This window comes from Entelurus aequoreus, linkage group LG02, assembly GCF_033978785.1.
Source record: "Entelurus aequoreus isolate RoL-2023_Sb linkage group LG02, RoL_Eaeq_v1.1, whole genome shotgun sequence".
Classification (NCBI taxonomy): domain Eukaryota; kingdom Metazoa; phylum Chordata; class Actinopteri; order Syngnathiformes; family Syngnathidae; genus Entelurus; species Entelurus aequoreus.
The window spans coordinates 51,274,894-51,298,876 of NC_084732.1; the positions used below are offsets into that span (position 1 = coordinate 51,274,894).

The 23,983-nt window shown below is 35.0% G+C and overlaps 2 protein-coding genes across 3 annotated transcripts in view; both read left to right on the forward strand.

Annotated features, from left to right (window-relative positions):
- Positions 1-2,341: 2,341 nt before the first annotated feature.
- Positions 2,342-9,253, forward strand: tmem9b (TMEM9 domain family, member B). The gene is made up of 5 exons (XM_062068023.1): positions 2,342-2,570; positions 2,811-2,902; positions 2,973-3,081; positions 5,467-5,601; positions 8,358-9,253. Exons 1-5 carry the CDS (start codon positions 2,499-2,501, stop codon positions 8,511-8,513), a joined length of 564 nt encoding a protein of 187 aa, XP_061924007.1. The 5' UTR covers positions 2,342-2,498; the 3' UTR covers positions 8,514-9,253.
- A 1,065-nt stretch (positions 9,254-10,318) lies between these two features.
- The window catches only part of dennd2b (DENN domain containing 2B), a 116,580-nt gene continuing 102,915 nt past the window's right edge, over positions 10,319-23,983 (forward strand). For both annotated transcript variants that reach the window (XM_062028836.1, XM_062028824.1), the window contains exon 1: positions 10,319-10,443. The gene's annotated coding sequence lies outside the window, so the exon portion shown is untranslated. The remainder of the gene's footprint in view (positions 10,444-23,983) is intronic.

A 23,983-nucleotide genomic window follows, 5' to 3' on the forward strand; every position in this document is an offset into this window, starting at 1 on the left:
TTTAAAAACAAATTGATTGTCAGTGGTTAAAATGTACTTCTCCAGTCTACTCAGTAGAACTGCCTCCAACACTTTGGACAGTACACTTGCCAGGACTATTGGCCTGTAATTATCTCAGCTGTTTAGCTTTCCAACTTTATTATCTTTGATCACAGGTACCAGCACAGCAGTTAGCATAGCATCAGGTAACACTCCATGGAGGAGAAAAGCTGTATAGCACAGCATGTTTAATATGTTCAGCTGCAATGTTATCCAGACCACAGGCCTTATTAGCTCTCAACGCCATTGTTGCGTCATGTGTTTCAGTCAAAGTGACAGTTACGTCATCATTAAACTCCACTTTCTCCACTGAGTTTAACAGTTCACTATATTGTTTCTGCCACAAATGTACTATTTCCTCAGACCCATGCAGTCACACCATCAATATTCAATGGTAGAGATTAGGGCTGTGAATCTTTGGGTGTCCCACGGTTCGATTCAATATCGATTCTTGGGGTCACGATTCGATTCAAAATCGATTTTTTTTTTCAATTCAACACGATTCTCAATTCAAAAACGATATTTTCCCGATTCAAAATGATTCTCTATTCATTCAATACATAGGATTTCAGCAGGATTTACCCCAGTCTGCTGACATGCAAGCAGAGTAGTAGATTTTTGTAAAAAGCTTTTATAATTGTAAAGGACAATGTTTTATCAACTGATTGCAATAATGTAAATTTGTTTTAACTATTAAATGAACCAAAAATATGACTTATTTTATCTTTGTGAAAATATTGGACACAGTGTGTTGTCAAGCTTATGAGATGCGATGCAAGTGTAAGCCACTGTGACACTATTGTTCTTTTTTTTAATAAATGTCTAATGATAATGTCAATGAGGGATTTTTAATCCCTGCTATCTTGAAATTGTAACTAATATTGATAATGTTGTTGATAATATTCATTTTTGTTTCACTACTTTTGGTTTGTTCTGTGTCGTGTTTGTGTCTCCTCTCAATTGCTCTGTTTATTGCAGTTCTGAGTGTTGCTGGGTCGGGTTTGGTTTTGGAATTGGATTGCATTGTTATGGTATTGCTGTGTATTGTTTTGTTGGATTGATTGATAAAAAAAATAAAATAAAAAATATATATATTTTAAAATCCCCCCCCACCCCCAAAAAAAAATCGATTAAAAAAAAATGAGAATCGATTCTGAATCGCACAACGTGAGAATCGCGATTCGAATTCGAATTGATTTTTTTCCCCACACCTCTAGTAGAGATGTTTTGCAATTATTAATAGTTCTTATTTCTTTCCAAAAGTCTTTGCAATTATTTTTTTTGCAGCTTTCTTGCCAGCGAATCTGACCTCATAGTGTTTTCATTTCTTTTAATGTAGCGAAGTGCATATTTATAATTGTTTTGTTCACATATTTAACATCCAATTTAGTGTTGCCAATCAACCTATCCCCAGGTGCATGTCTTTGGAGGTGGGAGGAAGCCGGAGTAGCCGGAGGGAACCCACGCAGTCACGGGGAGAACATGTAACATGTCTTCATTTTTATTCTAGTTTGATTTATACTTTTTAATATACACATATACATTTTATTATTAATCGTTATGTGTTTTTGTTTTGTATTATTAAAATACTGTTGTGACTTGTCCAGGGTGTACCCCGCCTTCCGCCCGAATGCAGCTGAGATAGGCAGCTCCAGCGACCCCAAAAGGGACAAGCGGTAGTAAATGGATGGATGGATGTTGTGATACAACGTTTTTAGGGTGAGGGAAAATACACAGTCAAAGCATGTGTATTTGGCGCCTCCTTTAGGGAATGTTTACAATGAAAACAAAACAAAAATTAAAAAGTATGGTCAATATTTCAGAATAATTCCTACCAATAAAGTTATGTTTGTGTACATTTTAGTCATTGTGTTCCACGTCTTATCTAATACCTGCTTACAGTGACTGTTGTTCCATGATAGAAAACAAACAAAAAATAACTTTCATAGCGAGCTAGCCATTGAACGGCTCTTTAATACGAGCGGCTCCTTAAGACCCAGATCCTTTAAAGATACTTTAAATATCCATACTTTCTAGCGTACACACACCAGGTAGGGTAGTGTTTATCGTTTATTGGGTTGCTCGTTACTACTACCAGGGCACCCAGCAAGAGCGGCGCCAATATTTACTTAAAATAACATTGACATAAATTCAAATCAAAAGCCGTTAATAGCAGTTTATTTTTTAAATTGTTTTAACATATTTAATATGCCCGCTTTGACTTTGTTCTAAACAGCCGTTTTCCACAAAAGTAACGATGATTTACCGCCCGCCGCAGGAGTTCCATGTTAATAATAAAGCACCGTGTGCAGAATTTCGTCGCCATCTTCCGGAAGCTACAAGTCAGCTGCTCCAAGGCTGTTTATTATTTACCTCATTGCCAGAATCATGGCGAATGCCTGCACACGATAAGCGAAACCATTTCTGAAGTATTTTAGTCCACTATACATACTTTTAAGATGAAGGCTGTGTTTCTACGTCAGACTTTGCTCTTGGTGGGGGTTGTGCTCATACACCAAGTGGCAGCGAAGGTAAGGCTAATAGGCTAATGCTAGTTTGCTTGTCAGCAATGACGACGTACAATCCTTTCATAAAATGTTCTATTTAAGTATACATTTGCAAATGGGAACTCTGTGTTAAAATGAGTGCTGTAACCACATTTGCCACACTTGGCCTAATAATATCCAACCTGTCATGTTGTACATTCAACGGTTACATTGCAAACAATTGGCTATCTAGGTCGTCACTTTTTCTTTGAATCTTTCTTACAGAATTCCGAAGACATTCGTTGTAAATGCATCTGTCCACCATACAGAGACATCGAGGGACAGATCTACAAGCAGAATGTGTCGCTCAAAGACTGGTATGGCCACTGTTTGCTCACCATGGAAGAATGCACTTGACCATAAGTGTCTCGATGTTTTCTTTTTCAGCAACTGTCTCCATGTTGTGGAGCCAATGCCAGTTGATGGAAAAGATGTGGAGGCCTACTGTTTACGTTGTGAGTGTAAATATGAAGAGAGGAGCTCAGGCACTATTAAGGTATGTTGCATGCAAGATCTGCAAATTACAGTATGTGAGTTGTAAGGCTGAACTATTGAATCACTTTAGTTTGTCACGGGTGTGATATTCCTGACACAAATGCACATTAATATATGTTTAATGTAATGTTTCTAAAATAGAGCAGTGTTTTTCAACCTTTTTTGCCAAGGCGCATTTTTTTCATTGGAAAAATCTGGAGGCACACCGCCAGCAGAAATCATTAAGAAATGAAACTCAGTAGACAATAAAAAGTCGTTGTCGCAATTGTTGGATATGAATTTAAACCATAACCAACCATGCATCACTATAGCTCTTGTCTCATAGTAGGTGTACTGTCACGACCTGTCACATAACGACGTGACTTATTGTGAGTTTTTTGGTTGTTCTCCCGTGCATAGTGTTTTAGTTCTGGTCTTGCGCTCCTATTTTGGTGCCTTTTCCTGTTTTTTGGTATTTTCCTGTTGAAGTTTCATGTCTTCCTTTGAGCGATATTCCCAGCACCTGCTTTGTTTTAGCAATCAAGAAAATGTAAGTTGTTGCTATCTTTTTTTGTTTGGACATTGTTGATTGTCATGTCATGTACGAAAGTACTTTGTGGACGTTGTTTCTGCTCCACATGATGTAAGTCTTTGCTGTCGTCCAGCATTCTGTTTTTGTTTACTTTGTCACCAGTTCAGTTTTAGTTTCATTCTGCATAGCCATCCCTAAGCTTTAAGGCCTTTTCTTAGGGGCACTCCCCTTTTGTTTGTTTTTGGTTTAAGCATTAGATACCTTTTTACCTGCACCCTGCCTTCCGCTGTCATCTGCATATTGTGATCACGACAAACCATCGTCGTCTCACACGACTTGTTCCCGACATCTACAAAGCAATTAGCTACCAGCTTCCACCTACTGATATTGAGGAGAATAACATGGTTACTCTGCCGAGCTCTAGACAGCACCGACACTCAACAACGACACATTCTTTGCAAAAAATATTTTTAACCCAAATAGGTGAAACTACATAATCTCCCACGGCACACCAGACTGTATCTCACAGCACACTAGTGTGCTGCGGCACAGTGGTTGAAAAACACTGCTCTAGAGCAGGGATGGGCAAACTACGGCCCGGCCCGACAAATATTAGCACAAAATTATGCAAATATCAGTTTGGAGTATTGCCACAATAAAACTGATACTAGACTTCGACGCATTGGCAAAAAACGGGTGATCAACAACACTGTTTCCACTGAAAGAGAATGTAAGTGTTAACCCTGTAATAACATTATTGTGTTTCTTTGAGGTTCTGATATGATATTGTTAAAATTAGATGTACAGCCCATGTTTGGGAAGCCTACTCTTAGTTCCAACAGATATATACTTTGAAAGGCATCATGTGTTCGGACTGCCCGTCTGTCAAATTTCAAAAGCCAATGAGCCAAAAAGCTTGCCCTAGCAGGGGTGGTCAAACTTTTTCCGCTGGTGGCCACACACTGAAATATCCAAGCATGCGGGGGCCATTTTTATATTTTCCATCTTCACCAATATCATAAATTTTTTTTTTTTTTTTACCTTCAGAGCTCACCTCAAGTTTGGTTCCAGGGACCCAGAAGGGTTTCAGTCATAACAATTTTGAAAAAAGTCTAAACTCTTTTTGTTTCAAACCTTCAGGACACGCATGTACATAAAGAACAATGCCAAGGTGCAACGGCGGTGTTTGCAACAATTAATAGTCTTGCTCATCTGTATAAACTGTACACGGCAGCCATTGCATCCGTTTTTTAACCTTTCGTACACATCGATCTCCTGTGGGGGAAGGGGGGCACGGGTGTATGGGACATGAAAAATGAATACCAATCAAAGCCAACATTTCCTTTGTATTGTGCGGAATGTTTTACAAAGTTTACTTCTAACTGTGACAAATATATACACTGATTTATTTATTGAATCTGTTTTTTTACACTACTAATAGTAATATAAGAAAAATTTTACTTTAAGCAAGTGCAAACATCCCCTTTAAATGCTTTGGGAATTTGTTTTTGCATTGAAACCCTGTTTATTGTAGCAAATAAATTTGTCATATATTAAATAATAAAAACAGATCAGTCAATAGTTTAAATTGTAATGATTATTTATTTATTTGATCCCACATCCGGTCTTTAATCTTTTAATCAGCTAACTGAATTCCAACCAATAATTTCAAATTAATCAGTATTTGAATTTGTTTGCATGCAAATAATTTTTTTTGTATATGACTGTATTTAAGAAATACTGCACATTTTTCAATTAACTGCAGTTAAATCTCTGTGCCCATATGGTACAATGTTTCCATACTTCCTTGAATATACATCCCATGGAACGTTTCCAGGAATGTACCAGGAATAATCCTGTTGTTCCCTGTTTTAGGTCACCATCATAATTTACCTGTCTATTTTGGGGCTGCTGCTTCTCTACATGGTCTACTTGACTCTTTTGGAGCCCATTTTGAAGAGACGACTGTTTGGACACTCACAGCTCATCCAAAGTGACGATGATGTCGGGGTATGTGATGTTGCCTTTATAAAACTTGATTTCAGGAAGAACATTAAGAAACCTGGATGATTTTGTCGTAGTTATAATCATGAAATATTTGTTTCATTTGCACACTCATTATCTACCATTTCAGGGTTTCATAAGTATGCAAATAACGTGTTCCTCTTAGTCAAACATGTAGATGCAGTTTAACAAGTGTGCTAATCTGAAGTACTTAGAAATAAAAGCACACTTTGCTTCATGTCTGTAATAGATATAATCTCAAGTAGGACTGGACAATTAATCAAATTTTGGTTTTGATTTTGATTATGGCTTTTCACTTTTATGAAACTATAATAATCGAAAGAAAACGATTAATGGGCTTCGCAACATGCATACAAATTCCTGAGCTTGTAACAGTGAAACGGATGAGGAGCGAATGAGTGAAAAAAGACCACGTCTACTAGAAGTTTGGGATGTCACCATGGTTGCTTTTTATTTGACACAGCGCTAGTATGCCTAATCCACAATCACTAAACTCAACAAAAAAGTAAGGCCATATGATTTATGTAACCGTGGACAGAGTCACATAATAGGCCAATAAAACTGAATCCGCTGATAAATGCAAAATAGTATCAGGGAAATTGACATCAATGTAAGTGAAATGTTGTCATTGTGAGCAGAAGGAGCATTTGTTTGGGAAAATATTGTGTCCAGTACCTCTCATTCATCCCCGACACACTCAGACGCCGTGCCCTAAAATAAACAATGTGGAGACGGTCACTTAAAAAAGCGGCTAAACTACGAAGCTAAAGCCAACAAGAACAATCCGTACACCCACAACATATCTCATCTGCTAGTGTTTTCGTGAACGACATCCTCGATGTAAAATGAATGTGCAAACAGATCAGCGGTCACATCTTGAAGGCGCTTTTTAGCATAGCACACTTCCCCACTTCACAATAATAGTGTGATGTGCCACATCCGGGCTGACGAAATAACAAAATTAAGTTTTCAAAAAAGTACCGCACACAAGCATCATGATGTACTTAAAGCACTTTTTTATACATTTACACAATTATTATACTTTTTCCAAAAATACTGGTTAAAATTGTCGAAAGATGTATTGCACCAAACAATGTGAGGATTTTTGCATTTAATTAACAAATATTTTATACAATTTTATTTGACACAAAAAGCACACACTCTGTGTTGGTAAAATAGAATTAAAAAAACGCAAAAACTTACCGTAATTATATTGTTTTTTTATATTGCTATTGTTATTTTAACTTATTGTTATTGCTATTATTATTTTACTTGTGGTTTATTTGTTACTAAATTATATCAGTTTTTAAAAAACTATTGTTGAATTTTGGTGGTACAATAAATACTCATGTTTTCAAATTAATTAATTGTTGTGTACTTAATCGTGATTACAGTATGAGTCAAAAATAATCGTGGTTATTATTTTTGCCATAATCATCCATCCCTAATAATATTAAGTGGAAACTTGCACTCCAAAAGAAGCAAGAAATTATTTATTTGTAATAGTTATCTCTCTGGTTGCATCAGATATAGTATGATGATCTATTGGAAAGCACAATTGTTGAGTTTAGGCTGCTGTGGTCGTTTTGCTCTCATACACACATTAATTATTTAGTGTGAGCCAGTTAATGCAAACATGGCAAACATATCTTCACAGGCCACATTCTCCTCATACTTGCACAGCTTTACTCTGAATACTACGGTTTCCTCTCTCAGTCAAAAAAATTCATGCATGCTAGGCTAACTGCATTTTGTACATTTTCTATATGTGTTAGTGTGCAGGTTAGTCCAGCCAGGGTGTACCTCACGTCTTAGTCATACTCAGCTGGATAGGTCTCAGCTCACATGGTAAACCAGGAGTGACCATTTGCAACACACATACTGTGGCTCTTTTTTTAAATGTTTTCCTTGATTGAACATGTCTTGACACCCCTGTGGAAGACAATGTATGTTGATGAATAATGCAGAAAACACAAACCAAGCAAAGCTTTTTACACTATATTAATTGAAAATATTATTAGTACCACAATTCTAGAAAGTTTGAAAAGCAGCATGTTGTAATCAGAGGCCTCATTTATTAAGGTTGCTGCACACAAAAATGCTGCGTCATATGGGGTGGTTAATATGACATTGATTTATTGATTGATTTAAACTTTTATTAGTAGATTGCACAGTACAGTACATATTCTGTACAATTGACCACTAAATGGTAACACCCGAATAAGTTTTCAACTTGTTTAAGTTGGGGTCCACGTTAATCAACAATCAATCTGGGGGATGGCGTGGCGAGGTTGGGAGAGTGGCCGTCCCAGCAACCTGAGGGTTCCTGGTTCAATCCCCACCTTCTACCAACCGCGTCACGTCCGTTGTGTCCTTGAGCAAGACACTTCACCCTTGCTCCTGATGGGTCGTGGTTAGGGCCTTGCATGGCAGCTCCCGCCATCAGTGTGTGAATGAGTGAATGTGGAAATAGTGTCAAAGCGCTTTGAGTACCTTGAAGGTAGAAAAGCGCTATACAAGTATAACCCATTTACCATTTAATTGACCATTTAGTGTTTAAACGAGGACCCTAAACTTTGACCTCTACTTGCTCAATGTCTGCATGCAGATTAATACCTTGCCTTGGATGTTACATATGACCGTTTTTTTTTACTGTAGAAAGCCATTTTAAAAACATGCTGCTCTGAATGATTTTTTTCAGAATCTTTCAGCTTATTCTTCTTTCTTGTCTGGGTTTTCAGGACCAGCAGCCTTTTGCAAATGCTCACAACGTCCTGTCTCGTTCACACTCTCGACCAAACATGCTGAACAAAGTGGAACACGCTCAGCAGCGCTGGAGGAGGCAGGTCCAGGAACAGAGAAAGTCGGTGTTTGACCGCCATGTTGTTCTCAGTTAAAGTTGGAGAGGACAACAAATAGAACCACACACACACTGTGACAGAACCTGTGACTTTATCATTTACTTTTTCTCATTTGTGTATTCTTTTAATGTAAAGCAGAAGTTGATCAAAACGGACAGCACAAGAGATTATGATGATTATTTTTTCAGTTATTACACTATGTCCAATGATGTCTTTCCAAGTAGCAGAATGAATGAAAACTCCTAGTCTCAAGGAAATATATCATGCAAATGTGACATTGCAGTTTAATAAATTAGCCGATAAAACCCTGCTAAGCTGGGTTCCACTCATATTTTACACACTAAATATTATTCATCTAAAAGTCCTTTTTACATTTTCCTGTGTTATAGCTAATGTGTTCAAATTCATATGAATGACAATTTCATTGACCTCAGCATAGGTGCATTTTTGTGTTGAGCACATTGTTGTGTTTGTGCTATTTGTCCATTTTCTGGTGACTTTTTAAACATGTTCTTATCTTCGTCACTCACTTGAGCATACAGAGGAATGAAAGTTGATCAGGGACAACTTGTGAGAGAAAAGGTGTGGTTGTATAGAAGTCTAACTTTTGTTATCAAGGTCCCAAATAACTTTTGTTGTTGAACACTAATCCTCCATCACTGGAACACTGAAGTTATTGTACTGATTGTTTGAAGGAGGCCCGTGAATGTGGTCGCAACAAGCATTGTATGTGTACTACCTTTTGACTTTGGAATAAATTGATGTAATATTTGTGATTATGTGTGCCTTTGCCGCTTATTTATTAACAGACTTGAACCTTGAGAAACCTTCCCTCCAGGTGCCGTCTGTACAGAAGCCTCCAGTCACATCTGTAAGTCATTTGTATTTTGAGAATTCCCCTCTGTGCACCTCCACAATAGATTGGAGACAAAAAAATATTGATTTAAAACCATGTTTTTTTTCCTTCATGTCAAAGTAACTACCCTACCTTATAAATCAGATGACTTTTATACACAACATTTTTCGATGGATGCCACCAAATTCCTCATTCTGGGTGCTTTGCTGGTCCTTGACTGCAATTTTGTGGGACTTTGAAGCAGGCTGGTTTAGGCTGAGGTCAGGTGACCAGGAATATTCCATTTGTTTGCCTTGAAAAGCCCGAGGTTTGCTTTGGCTGCCTGTTTTGCGTAATCGTGCTCCTTACACTATGAAACACTGTTTCATCTCCAAGGCCTATTTCATTTTATTTTTATAAAGTTTTGCCGCATTTGACTATCCTGCACTTTGATTTATAGACAGCTCACCAATGTGCGCTGCTTCACCTCCAATTAGCCATTATTAAATATAGACCAACACTTTGGAATATGCTTCAACTGCAATGATTTGCTTGTGGTAGCACACAAAGCTTTTTGGCAAGTTTTTGGTGCAACTATGAGATTTTTTTTATTTCCTTAATAATGAGGCTGTCCACTCAACGCGGGAAAGCAGTCTTGAACATGTGACAGTTCTGCGGCCACATGTGCATATTTGCTCTAGCAAAATATGTCGTTTAGTTTGGGAAATGTGAACGTTTTTGCTGTTTGCTGCATAACTTGTGATCATCATTTATCATCTCTAAGCTGTAAAAAAGTGATGCATAAACTGTCCAAAGTGAAACATGCATAAACTGTCTATGTTTGCAAGTTTATTTCGCCATGTTGAGCTCCAGCACGCATGCAGCCGCCAATAAGTGTGCAAATGTTTCATCACCCTTCGCATCTTTCCTTGCAAAGAAGTGATCCACACAGCGCTGCGTCACCATTTCCTGTGCTTTTCACTTTTTTTCTACGTCTTCTTTGCAGTTCCACGGAGGAGACTATTTTCCACAGGGGGGAAAAAAGTGTGTTGGAGCCGCACACACGAAAGGAGCGACAGTGTGTTGGAGAATGGATCTGTGAGTAAACACATCTGCAAACCACACAAACAGGTAAGATGTACATTTGCTTTGGTTTGGTGCTGGGAATGTGCATAAAGTGTGATGTTTGGCTACATTCTTCCATCCATGACTGCGTTTCAGAGATAGAAGAAATGAGAGATCCTAACGTGTTGTTCACTGTCTTGTCAATCAAACACGAATAAGATGATTCACGTTATAGTTGATGATAAATGCAAACGCCAAGTCTGTATTTTTACATTTAATTTACAGAAAACTTTCAGACGAGGGCTGCATTTACAATTGATCGCCGACAGGTGGCGCTTTAGTCTATGACTTGAAATACTGATCCACGCGTCCATAATGCAGTCCTGCTGCATTGTTGTACCAACCATGACATGCATGACATTATGTAGTGTCGTGACTGCATTACACTCTCAACATATTGCTTTCACATCCATCTCTTTGCTGACACTGACATGCATTGTTTAGTAAATATGATGTTATATTACATTGCTGCTATAACCGTTAGGAATATGTCTTGTTGTATAATTATTATTAAATACCATATCTGAATCTCTCCACACTAACTGAGCGTTATTATATTTTCTATTGTCTCTCAGTAGCTGTGGATATATAGATGTTTCTATTAATAAAAATATTGATATTATTAATGTTGTTATTCTATTTTATTTTTGGCTCAATCAATATGATGTCGTACATAAAAAAGATCTTAACTGCTTTTTTATTATTACTAATATTTTATTTTTGGCTAAGTCAGTGTGATATTAGTTACTGTGTTGGGTTAGTTACTGAAAACCAGTAACTAGTTAGTTACTAGTTACTTTATTTCAAAAGTAACTAAGTTACTAACTCAGTTACTTACACCAAAAAGTAATGCGTTACTGTGAAAAGTAACTATTTAGTTACTTATTTTTTTTAAAGCTCCCATTAATGCCCTTTTAGCCTTCATTTCAGTACTGTTATTGCACTGGAGAATAATACAATGTGTTGATCAACTTGACATGCATTTGCATCACTGAACTCTGCCAAGCAATGTGCTCTACATACAACACACAAAGACAAAGATATGTTTCAAAGGGCCAACTTATTTCAGGCCAGAACAAATTGACAAAACGATTTTAAATAGCTGCAACATAACATACATAAGTAACAAACAGCATAATAACAACATAGCTGTAAACGAAATACGTAATTTAACTTTATTTTTACATACCAAAGCCTAACCAGGTTTTTTCTCTCTCAAGGAATTCTGAAATAAAATCATGTCTGAAGCCCAGAATACTCTACGCATTTCCCCAGTTTTATTTTAGAGATAAGGAAATATTGGCCTGGCCCACTAGGATCCCTCTTTATGTTTGTGAATTTTATTTTTTATACATTTAGAGCGATGTGATAATCAAACACTCTAGAAGTCTAGAAATAAAGAGTATATAAGAGAATTGACAGAGTGTGTGTACTATATTTCATAATAACATTGATTTTGATTCAATATTATGTTTTGAGCAATGAGTTTGAAAGAAAAAAAAAACAGCTTTGTTTTATTAGTCAACATTGCAACGTTTTCTAAATTACATTTCACCTTTAAGCTTTTTTATTTCACTTTTGTTATGTTTTTGTTTATTTTAATAGTATTTTTACAAAGTGCTGTGGGCCTTTAAAACATTAACTGTGGGCTGCAAATGGCCTCTGGGGCACACTTTTGACACCCCTGCTACAGATAATAAAAAATTAAATCTGATAAATCTATTGGTAAAAAGCTGAGCCTGGCGACGCATGCGCGTTAACAACTCTCTCGCTCTCTCTGTCTCCGCCCCTCCCTCACGAATGCTGCTGCGCGCACCCCTCCCCTCCCTCTTCTTCCCGCACTCAGACACACACACAGTGCGGCGGCTCCTCCGTGTGACACGAGAGATTCAGAAGAACGACACCGTAGTGCTACCACAAAACACACTCAGATCTTCTGTTTCAAGCCAATACTACATAAAAAGTAACGTAAAATAACGCAGTAACGCATCATGTAGTAACGGTAACTGAGTTACTGAATATAAAAAATAACGCGTTAGATTACTAGTTACCGCCGAAACTAAAGGCGTTACAGTAACGCGTTACAAAGTAACGCGTTAGTCCCAACACTGTATATATTTATATATATATAAATTATATATATATATATATATATATATATATATATATATATATATATATATATATATATATATATATATATATATATATATATATATGTATATATATATATATATATATATATATATATATATGTATATATATCAGTACATATATATATATATATATATATATATATATATATATATATATATATATATATATATATATATATATATATATATATATATATATATATATATATATATATATATATATATATATATATATATATATGTATATATATGTATATATATGTTATGTCAGACCACTCGATGTTATGTCAGACCCACTCGACATCCGTTGCTTTCGGTCTCCCCTAGAGGGGGGGGGTTACCCACATATGCGGTCCTCTCCAAGGTTTCTCATAGTCATTCACCGACGTCCCACTGGGGTGAGTTTTTCCTTGCCCGTATGTGGGCTCTGTACCGAGGATGTCGTTGTGGCTTGTACAGCCCTTTGAGACACTTGTGATTTAGGGCTATATAAATAAACATTGATTGATTGATTGATTGATTGATATATGTATGTATGTATATATATATATATGTATATATATATATATATATATATATATATGTATATATATATATATGTATATATATATATGTGTATATGTATATATGTATATGTATATGTATATATGTATATATATGTATATATATGTATATATATATATATATATGTATATATATATATATATATATATATATATATATATATGTATATATATATGTATGTATATATATATATATGTATGTATATATATATATGTATGTATATATATATATATATATATATATATATATATATATATACTGTATGTATATACATATATATACATATATATTAGGGCTGTGAATCTTTGGGTGTCCCACGATTCGATTCAAAATCGATTTTAGGGGTCACGATTCGATTCAAAATCGATTTTTTTTTCAATTCAACACGATTCTCGATTCAAAAACGCTTTTAAAAAAAATTATTATTATTATTATTTTTTTTAATGAAAACAATACACAACAATACCATAATAATGCAATACAATTTCAAAACCGAACCCGACCCAGCAACATTCAGAATAGCAATAAACAGAGCAATTGAGAGCAATTGAGAGCAATTGAGGACACACAAACATGACACGGAACAATCTAAAAGTAGTGAAACAAAAATGAATATTATCAACAACAGTATCAATATTAGTAACAATTTCAACATAGCAGTGATGAAAAATCCCTCATTGATATTATCATTACATACAATAAAACTTTTTTTTTTTTTAAATGAACAATTGTGTCACAGTGGCTTACACTTGCATCACATCTCATAAACTTGACAACACACTGTGTCCAATATTTTCTACAATGATATAATAAGTCATATTTTGGTTAATTTAATAGTTAAAACAAATTTAAATAATGGATCCCATATTCCAATATATGACTCATTATTATCTAAACTAAATGCAGTTTTTTCTACTGATATCATCTCCATAGCTTGTGTGTACCAGTCAGTATGTATTATGTGTGTGTACCAGTCAGTATGAGTCGGACTATCAACAGCTATCCATTTTTTAAACATCACCCTTTTTGTTATTATGCATATTGAAAGAAATGCATTTTTACTCTTTGATGACACATTACTAAATTGATGAGATCCCCAAGATTACAAGTTTGCAGTGTCATTGGGATATTTATATTAAGGACTGTGATTGCTTCTTTTGTTGTTTTCAACCATAACTCTTTTATTCTCTGACATTCCCACAATAAATGAACAAGAGTTGCCTCGGCTGCCCGACACTTCATACATAACTTGCTATCTACTACACCAATTTTAAACAGCTGAGAAGATGTAAAATACAATCTATTCAATATCTTAAATTGAGTCAGCTTATTTTTAATGCTTCTAAAGGGCTTATTGGCATTTTTCCAAATATCATTCCATGATATGTCTCTTTCATCTAAAATGTTTAAGTCCATCATCCATTTCCCAACACTTGCATCATTTGCATTTCTAGTGTGGTGTTCATTTATTATTCCATACAATAGTTTAATTAATTTCTTAAATGTATCTTGATTAAAAAGTGCATCTTCCAGTTCATGGTTATTTAAAGACATACTTTCAGAGGATATGCATTTATTTACAGCGTGTTTTAAAGAGATACAATTTAAAAAATTATTTCTGGGTACATTATATTGATCAACTAAATCATTGAACGGTTTAAAAGAGTTTTTATTAATAATATGATGAGGTTTAGTTATACCTCTGTCTTTCCATGTTGTCTATTTAACCACATTTGTATTAATTATGATATTGGGATTGTTCCAAAGCGGTTGATTTACAGATGTCATTGACTTGATTCCTAGTATTTTCTGACACAGTTTTAGAATGTTAAAGGTGGATTCTATTGGGCTCTGCCTCAATTCATTAGGTATTTTTTTAATATAATATAAACTCCCCACATCAATGTCCAAATTCATTAACATATTTTTTTCTATGTTGATCCAGTCCTTATCTGCAGAAGAATGAAATAAGTGGCTTGCTTGTTCACAACCGAAGGAGATATAATAATGTAAGAAGTTTGGTAATTGTAGTCCTCCTTTATCTTGTGTACAAGACAACCTTAAGTATGAACATCTGGCCTTCTTTCCACACCATATAAAATGTGATATCATTGTATGTATTTTCTTAAACCAACTTTTATTAATTAGGACAGGCATCATTTTCAGTATATAATTAACTGCTGGCAGTATACTCATTTTTACTATGTTCACCCGAACATAAAGTGATATTTGGAGATATGACCAGCGTTCCATTTTGGATTCTATCTTATTTTTTAAATTTTTAAGATTTAGATCTCTGCTTGTATAAAGGTTTGGTGTAATGTGTAGTCCTAGATATATGATTTCTGCCTCTTTCCATTTAATTTTGGAGTTCTGAACTTGTGATTTCTTGCAGTGTTTATTAAGTGGTAATATTTCACATTTGTCCCAGTTGACTTTATACCCTGATAAACAGCCATATTCAGTGATGACATTATTGATATAGTGTAGAGAGGAGTTAACATGTAACAGGTAGAGAATTATGTCGTCACAATACATCGATAGCTTATTATACTGAGAGCCAATTTTTCTACCATGAATATTATTTTCACTTCGTATTTTTGCAGCTAAGGGTTCAATAACCAAATTAAATAATAATCCAGATGCAGGACATCCCTGTTTTACTCCTCTTTTTAAGGAAAAAGGTTCTGAAATATGATTATTGGTTTTGACTGATGCCATGGGCCTTGTATAAAGCATCTCAATCCATTGTATAAAATTATCTCCAAATCCAAATTTACGTAATGTGCAAAACATAAATGAGCAGTTTATGCGGTCGAATGCCTTCTCCGCATCAACAGTACATACTGCTGTGGGATAAGGGAGACTTCTAGCATAGTAAATAACATTAAACAATTTCCTTGTATTGTCTGAAGATTGTCGACCTTCCATGAAGCCAGTTTGGTCAGTATGAATTAATTTTCCTATTACATTTGATAATCGTGTGGCTAAGATTTTTGCCAAGATTCAAAAGGATTCTCTATTCATTCAATACATAGATTTCAGCAGGATCTACCCCAGTCTGCTGACATGCAAGCAGAGTAGTAGATTTTTGTAAAAAGCTTTTATAATTGTAAAGGACAATATTTTATCAACTGATTGCAATAATGTACATTTGTTTTAACTATTAAATGAACCAAAAATATGACTTATTTTATCTTTGTGAAAATATTGGACACAGTGTGTTGTCAAGCTTATGAGATGTGATGCAAGTGTAAGCCACTGTGACACTATTGTTCTTTTTTTAAATTTTTTATACATGTCTAATGATAATGTCAATGAGGGATTTTTAGTCACTGCTATGTTGAAATTGTAACTAGTATTGATACTGTCTCCTGTCAATTGCTCTGTTTATTGCAGTTCTGAGTGTTGCTGGGTTTGGTTTTGGAATTGGATTGCATTGTTATGGTATTGCTGTGTATTGTTTTGTTGGATTGATTAATTTAAAAAAATAAAAAATATATATTTTTAAATAATAAAAAATAAAATAAAAAAATAGATTTTTTAAAAATGAGAATCGATTCTGAATCGCACGTGAGAATCACAATTCGAATTCGAATCAATTTTTTCCCACACCCCTAATGTATGTGTGTATACATATATATATTACATTTTTTTATTATTTTTTATTTTGTATTATATATATATATATATATATATATATATATATATATATATATATATATATATATATATATATATATATCATATATATATATATATATATATATGTTAGGTTAGGAAATAGCCTATGTGTTTTTTCCTGACCTAACGCATAATCTGCTCTACCCCAGTATTGTGCACTGTATAACGGATAACCCACAAAATAATAAATTTTTTTAATATATATATATATACACATACACATACACAGTCGTGGTCACAAAAAACATTCATGAAGTTTGGTTCTTTTATGAATTTATTATGGGTCTACTGAAAATGTGACTAAATCTGCTGGGTCAAAAGTATACATACAGCAATGTTAATATTTGGTTACATGTCCCTTGGCAAGTTTCACTGAAATATGGCGCTTTTGGTAGCCATCCACAAGCTTCCGATTGAATTTTTGACCACTCCTTTTGACAAAATTGGTGCAGTTCGGCTAAATTTGATGGTTTTCTCACATGGACTTATTTCTTCAGCATTGTCCACACGTTTAAGTCAGGACTTTGGAAGGCCATTGTAAAACCTTAATTCTAGCCTGATTTAGCCATTCCTTTATCACTTTTGATGTGTGTTTGGGGTCATTGTCCTGTTAGAACACCCAACTGCGCCCAAGACCCAACCTCTGGGCTGATGATTTAATAAGAATTTGGAGGTAATCCTCCTTTTTCATTGTCCCATTTACTCTCTGTAAAGCACCAGTTCCATTGGCAGCAAAACAGGCCCAGAGCATAATACTACCACCACCATGCTTGACGGTAGTAATAGTGTTCCTGGGATTAAAGGCCTCACATTTTCTGCTCCAAACATACTGCTGGGTATTGTGGCCAAACTGCTCAATTTTTGTTTCATCTGACATCACATGGAGAAAGATCAGACCTTCTGGAGGAAAGTTCTGTGGTCAGATGAAACAAAAATTGAGCTGTTTGGCCACAATATCCAGCAATGTAGAAAGCAAACAATAACCTGTGACCCAAGAATGTTCAATAGTTCTTCTCAACTAAAGAAGAAAAATATAACCTCAAAGGAATATTGAACTTAAAACATTTGTATGCATGTACAAGACTTAAGACCTTTACCATATCAGTATGTGGAATTAAATTATGGAGTGGATTAGGCATAGAAATCAAACTGCAAGCACAAATATGATTCACTTTAAGAAGTTGTTCAAATTAAAAGTGCTTACAAAGCACAAAGAAGAAGAATTTTAAGAAATACTTTCAACCTTATTGAAACTGAGATATTTGTCATTTCAGTATGTTAATTATGATTGACTTAATTATATATTGCAAGAAGTGCTGTACTAATCATTCACTGATGTAATTGTGTTACAAAAAGAAGACAGTAAGTGAAGACATGTATTAGTAAGAGCTCTGAAGTGGGAAAGGGGTAGGATTAAATAAGCTTTGCTTTTTCCTACTCCTTTTCGGAAATGTAGAGAGAAATTATATGAAATCACGTGAAGTATCATATTGTAAGTGTGTTCATGTTCGAAATAAACTAAACTTAATTCAACTTTTTATTAAACAAAAGATACATATGTTATTGAAATAAGTCATCGTTGGATTTACCTGTTAACTATAAAACATTTTTTATTTACTTTAGCCACCAGATGGCGCTAGAGTGTTCAATACCTTAAAATGTTTTTTTTTGTGGCTATTCCAACTTTGACCACAGCGTCATTTGCCTTGTAAAGTGGCGCTCTCCATCATTTTCAGAAGACTGCATTGCGAAATGATCCCCCCCACCATGTGAGATCCACCCAAGAATGGGGCCATATGAATCCCTTCTCCAATGTATAATCGCCACATGATATGTTTACATCATTGTCCCTTTCATTAGAATATTGTCATATACAGTAGTATGCAACAAAATGATGGAAAAAAACATATCAAGTGTAGATTTAATTTGAAAAAGAGTTAAAAAAAAAACATGCTAAGAATACTTTTTTGCATCACATAATATTGAGATACGAGTTGTAGTTGCATCTGGTACAATTTGTTTTCTGCCAACATAAAAAATTATTTAGCAAAAATGATAAAATGCCTGGGGATAGGTTGATTGGCAACACTAAATTGGCCCTAGTGTGTGAATGTGAGTGTGAATGTTGTCTGTCTATCTGTGTTGGCCCTGCGATGAGGTGGCGACTTGTCCAGGGTGTACCCCGCCTTCCGCCCGATTGTAGCTGAGATAGGCTCCAGCGCCCCCCGCGACCCCGAAGGGAATAAGCGGTAGAAAATGGATGGATGGATGGATAAAATGCCTTAATGGCAAACATGTCCAGGTTTTTATGGGTCTTGAGTCTGACACCTGTGTTCTACAGTAGATGCAGCAACGTTTTTACAGAGAACAAAGATCACAACATATTTTTATTTGTACATTTTCAACATGAACAATAATTAAGATACAAAACCCAAAACCAGTGAAGTGGTGATAACCTTTACACACTGATGTCGATTTTTGATGCAGTACCGCCTGAGGGATTGAAGGTCACGGGCATTAAATTTAGGTTTTCAGCCTTGCTGCTTACGTGCAGTGATTTCTCCAGATTCTCTGAACCTTTTGATGATATGACAGACTGTAGATGGTGAAATCCCTAAATTCCTATAGTAGCTGGTTGAGAAATGTTGTTCTTAAAGAATTTGCTCACGCATTTGTTCGCAAAGTGGTGACCCTCGCCCCATCCTTGTTTGGGAATGACTGAGCATTTCATGGAAGCTGCTTTTATACCCAATCATAGCACCCACCTGTTCCCAATGAGCCTCTTCACCTGTGGGATGTTCCAAATAAGTGTTTGAGGAACATTCCTCAACTTTCTTAGTTTTGTTTGCCACCTGTGTCAGCTTTTTTAAAACATGTTGCAGGCATCAAATTCCAAATGAGCTAATATTTGCAAAAAATAATAAATTTTACCAATTCAAACATTAAGTATCTTGTCTTTGCAGTCTATTCAATTGAATATAAGTTGAAAAGGATTTGCAAATCATTGTATTCTGTTTTTATTTACGATTTACACAACGTGCCAACTTCACTGGTTTTGGGTTTTGTAGATCATGAAAAATACGTAACAAAAGTAAATAACAAAAACAACGACTAAGAAGCCAAATGTATACACTGTATGTTCAAAAACTAAGTAAGAGGAAGTCGAAACTTATCAAGTGTCACCTCATACAAACACTATCATTAATTTGCCGGCTTCCAAGTTATCGTAATAATAATATTAATCATTGTAATAACGATAATAACAACATAAATAAGATAAACCCAGAACTAATGATATAGTAAAACAATATATAACAATATTTGACTTGAAGCTGTGTTTACTATAATATTGTGGACAAATGAATAATAATATATAATAAATGAATAAAAAATAAAGAAAAATCGAATACAAAAATCATAATGCAAATGAATTATTAGTGCGATAAAAGGAGAAACTTGAGAAAAAACACATTAAGCAAGACAATTTTGCATCATCATTCAAAACTGCAGCATGTGAATATGCACTTTTTATTGAATAGAAAAAAACGGTTCATATGTGTATGTAATTCTGTCCACAGGTTTAAATATTTCCACAATTTAGCAGGTTTGAAAGAGAGAATCCTAGATGAATTTTTGAGTGTAGGTGGCAAAAGCCTTAAAGCTGTGTGGAATAATCCCCTTTAGATGCTTGAGGACTTGCGCTTTGTGCAAAGTCCTGAACAAACACTTGTAGAGCTCAGTGGTTTTATTTGAGAGAATGAACGTGTTGGAGGCTTTAGCAGGTGTGCAAGCAATGAACGTTGACTTGCTTAAGTCTAAAAATCCAGCTGAGTGGAAGGACGAGTTTCGATGTTGCGCAAGGGTTGGATTGTTGGATGACGCTTGTGTCACGCTAAGAAAGGAAGCAGCGTCTTTTAGGAGGAATGTAGATGTGAGCCACAAAGAAGTGTTTCACTTGAAATGAGAGGCAGCCAGTGTCTACGTCTTTTGTCTGTCCACATTCTGAGGTTTCAGTGTTTACAGCAAGGACAGTTGTTACAAGACAAGGCTTCCTGCTGACTTGATGTTACACGGACATAACGGATGTCTGCCTTTTTGTCACTTCCTCTGGTCCCAAGTATGTCAGAAGATAAAAACTCTCTGAAAGGCTAGATTGAGCTTTTTTGTGGAGATGATGATCAGTAAACACACACATCAGCAAACAGAACAGTCACATGTGTTGTAAACAAGATGAGAATAATCACATGTGTTGTAAACATGATGGGAATAATCACGTTTGTTCTAAACAAGATGAGAATATACACGTGTTGTAAACAGGACAAAAATCATTGCATGTGTTGTAAAAAAAAAAGACAAGAATAATCATGTGTGTAGTAAACAAGATGAAGATCGACGAGTTGTAAACTAGATGAGTAAAAAATAATTACATGCACTGTAAACAAGGTAAAAATAATCACATTTATTGTAAACAAAAGCAGAATATTCACCTGTGTTGTAAATAAAACTACAATATTCACATGTGTTGTAAACAAGATGAGAATAATCACATTTATTGTAAATAAAACTAGAATATTCTCACTATTATGTTAGATCCACTATGGACTGGACTTTCACAATATTATGTCAGACCCACTCGACGTCCATTGCATCCGGTCTCCCCTAGAGGGGGGGTGTCACCCACATATGCGATCCTCTCCAAGGTTTCTCATAGTCATTCACATCGACGTCCGATTGGGGTAGTGAGTTTTTCCTTGCCCTTATGTGGGCTCTGTACCGCGGATGTCGTTGTGGCTTGTGCAGCCCTTTGAGACACTTGTTATTTAGGGCTATATAAATAAACATTGATTGATTGATTGATTGATATTATAAAAAAGACAAGAATATTCACATGTTGTAAACAAGATTAGAATCATCACATGTGTTGTAAATAAGATGAAAATATTCACACGTGTTGTAAATAAGATGACAATATTGATATGTATTGTAAATAGAATTTGAATATTCACAAGCGGTAGAAAAATGGATGGATAGACATGTGTTTCAAACAAGATGAGAATAATCACATGTAAACAAGATGAGAATATTCACGTTTTGTAAACAAAAATTAGAATAATCACACATTATAAATAAAATGAGAATATTCACGTGTTGTAAACGAGATGAGAATATTCACATGTTGTAAACAAAATGAGAATAATCACAAGTATTATAAATAAGATGAGAATATTCACGTGTTGTAAACAAGATGAGAATAATCACGAGTTGTAAACAAAATGAATATTCACATGTAAACAAGATGAGAATATTCACACGTGTTGAAAATAAGATGACAATATTCACATGTATTGTGAATAAAATTAGAATCTTCACATGTGTTGTAAACAAAATGAGAATAATCACTTGTAAATAAGATGAGAATATTCACGTGTTGAAAACAAAATCATTATTCACATGTAAACAAGATGAGAATATTCACATGTGTCGTAAACAAGATGAGAATATTCACGTGTTGAAAACAAAATACATTTTCACATGTAAACAAGGTGAGAATATTCACATGTGTCGTAAACAAGATAAGAATAATCACATGTAAACAAAATGAATATTCACATGTAAACAAGATGAGAATATTCACACGTGTTGTAAAAAGGATGGGAATAATCGTACGTGTTGTGAATAAAATTAGAATTTTCACATGTATTGTAAACAAGATGAGAATATTCACATGTGTAGTAAACAAGATGATAATATGTACGTGTTGTAAACAAGAGATCTTGTAACATTTGCAGCACTGTGATGTCCTTCATTGTCGTGCTTGAAAATGCTAGTTTTTTGTTAGTTTGCAGGAAAAACTCTGTGGAGGTGTGCGGCATGAAGAAAGACCTAATGGGGACGTGTACCCAACCCTCTTTTAGATCGGAAACAAAACAACCACTTGATAAAAAGAAAACAATATTTTCCTTACACTGCTACTCCATCTCAGTCTGGATCACATCCGTAAACCGTTTCAAACCGTTCAGACAAAGACCAAATCATTTGAAAACTAACAGTGGTGTCCCGATCCGATATTGATATCAGATATTGGTCTGATATTGGTAAAAAAATATATATATCGGATGATTTCGGCTTGCATCTAATATAATATTTCCAATACAAGTTTGATACATTGCCGTTTGTGCATGCGCTTGAAAAAGGCGTCACTGAATGAGAGAGGTAATCTTCTCCGCTGTGAAATAAGTCTGCTCTGGCATATTTTAACAGAAAAGTAAGTAAGCACAATATGGCTGCTAGAGGGACACACAATGAATGAATGAAGCGTTCGTACACAGAGCAATTATCTAAAAGCCTGTAAACCAAAAAGTTAGCAAATAGAGGGGTTTGTCAATCAAGGTTCCACTGTACTATGATTCGTGCTGATATCAAATCGTAATAATATCCGTATCTGCAAATACTCAAGGCTCTAATATCGGTGAAAAAGTTGTATCAGAACACCCAAAAGACCAAAACATTTTCGCTTAGGAAATAATGTACATCCAGTTAATCCGTTGCAGACACCCCAATTATTAACACAAAACACTATCTGTAGAGAGTCCGTATAGTTTTACATTCAGAAAGCAGGACAAAAAACATAAAAATGACTAATGAAATGGATAAAGGAACATTTAACATCACTTTTACCTTTATTAAAGACTCGTTGGCGAAGACGCCAATGTATGAGGAGAGGGAGAGGGGTGGGGACAAGCGAATGTTTGAATTTTACTTTCTTGAAATCAAAAGTGTTTCTAAACTTTCTTATCAAAGTGCTGGCATATCCAAGACTGCATGGACAACGATTGAGCGTGCACATGACTTTATTTATTTATCTGCTAATGCCTGCTTTCCAGCACAAAAAGTCACACTGTGAGTGTGTCTGTCTTTTGGTTGTGGATGTGGGCTTAAGGAGTGAGCAGTATAACAATAGCGGCATGCTACAACTTGCAATTGTATTGCAAGTTGTAGCAAATATTCAGTAAATATTCCATCAGACCGATGTGCAGGACACTTTGCTAAGTAAAAAAAAATGCAGTTTACAGTTAATTTTGTGCATTTATACATTTTATTTCCTGGGCATGCAAATGCCACCGAATTGGCGGAATGTCCCA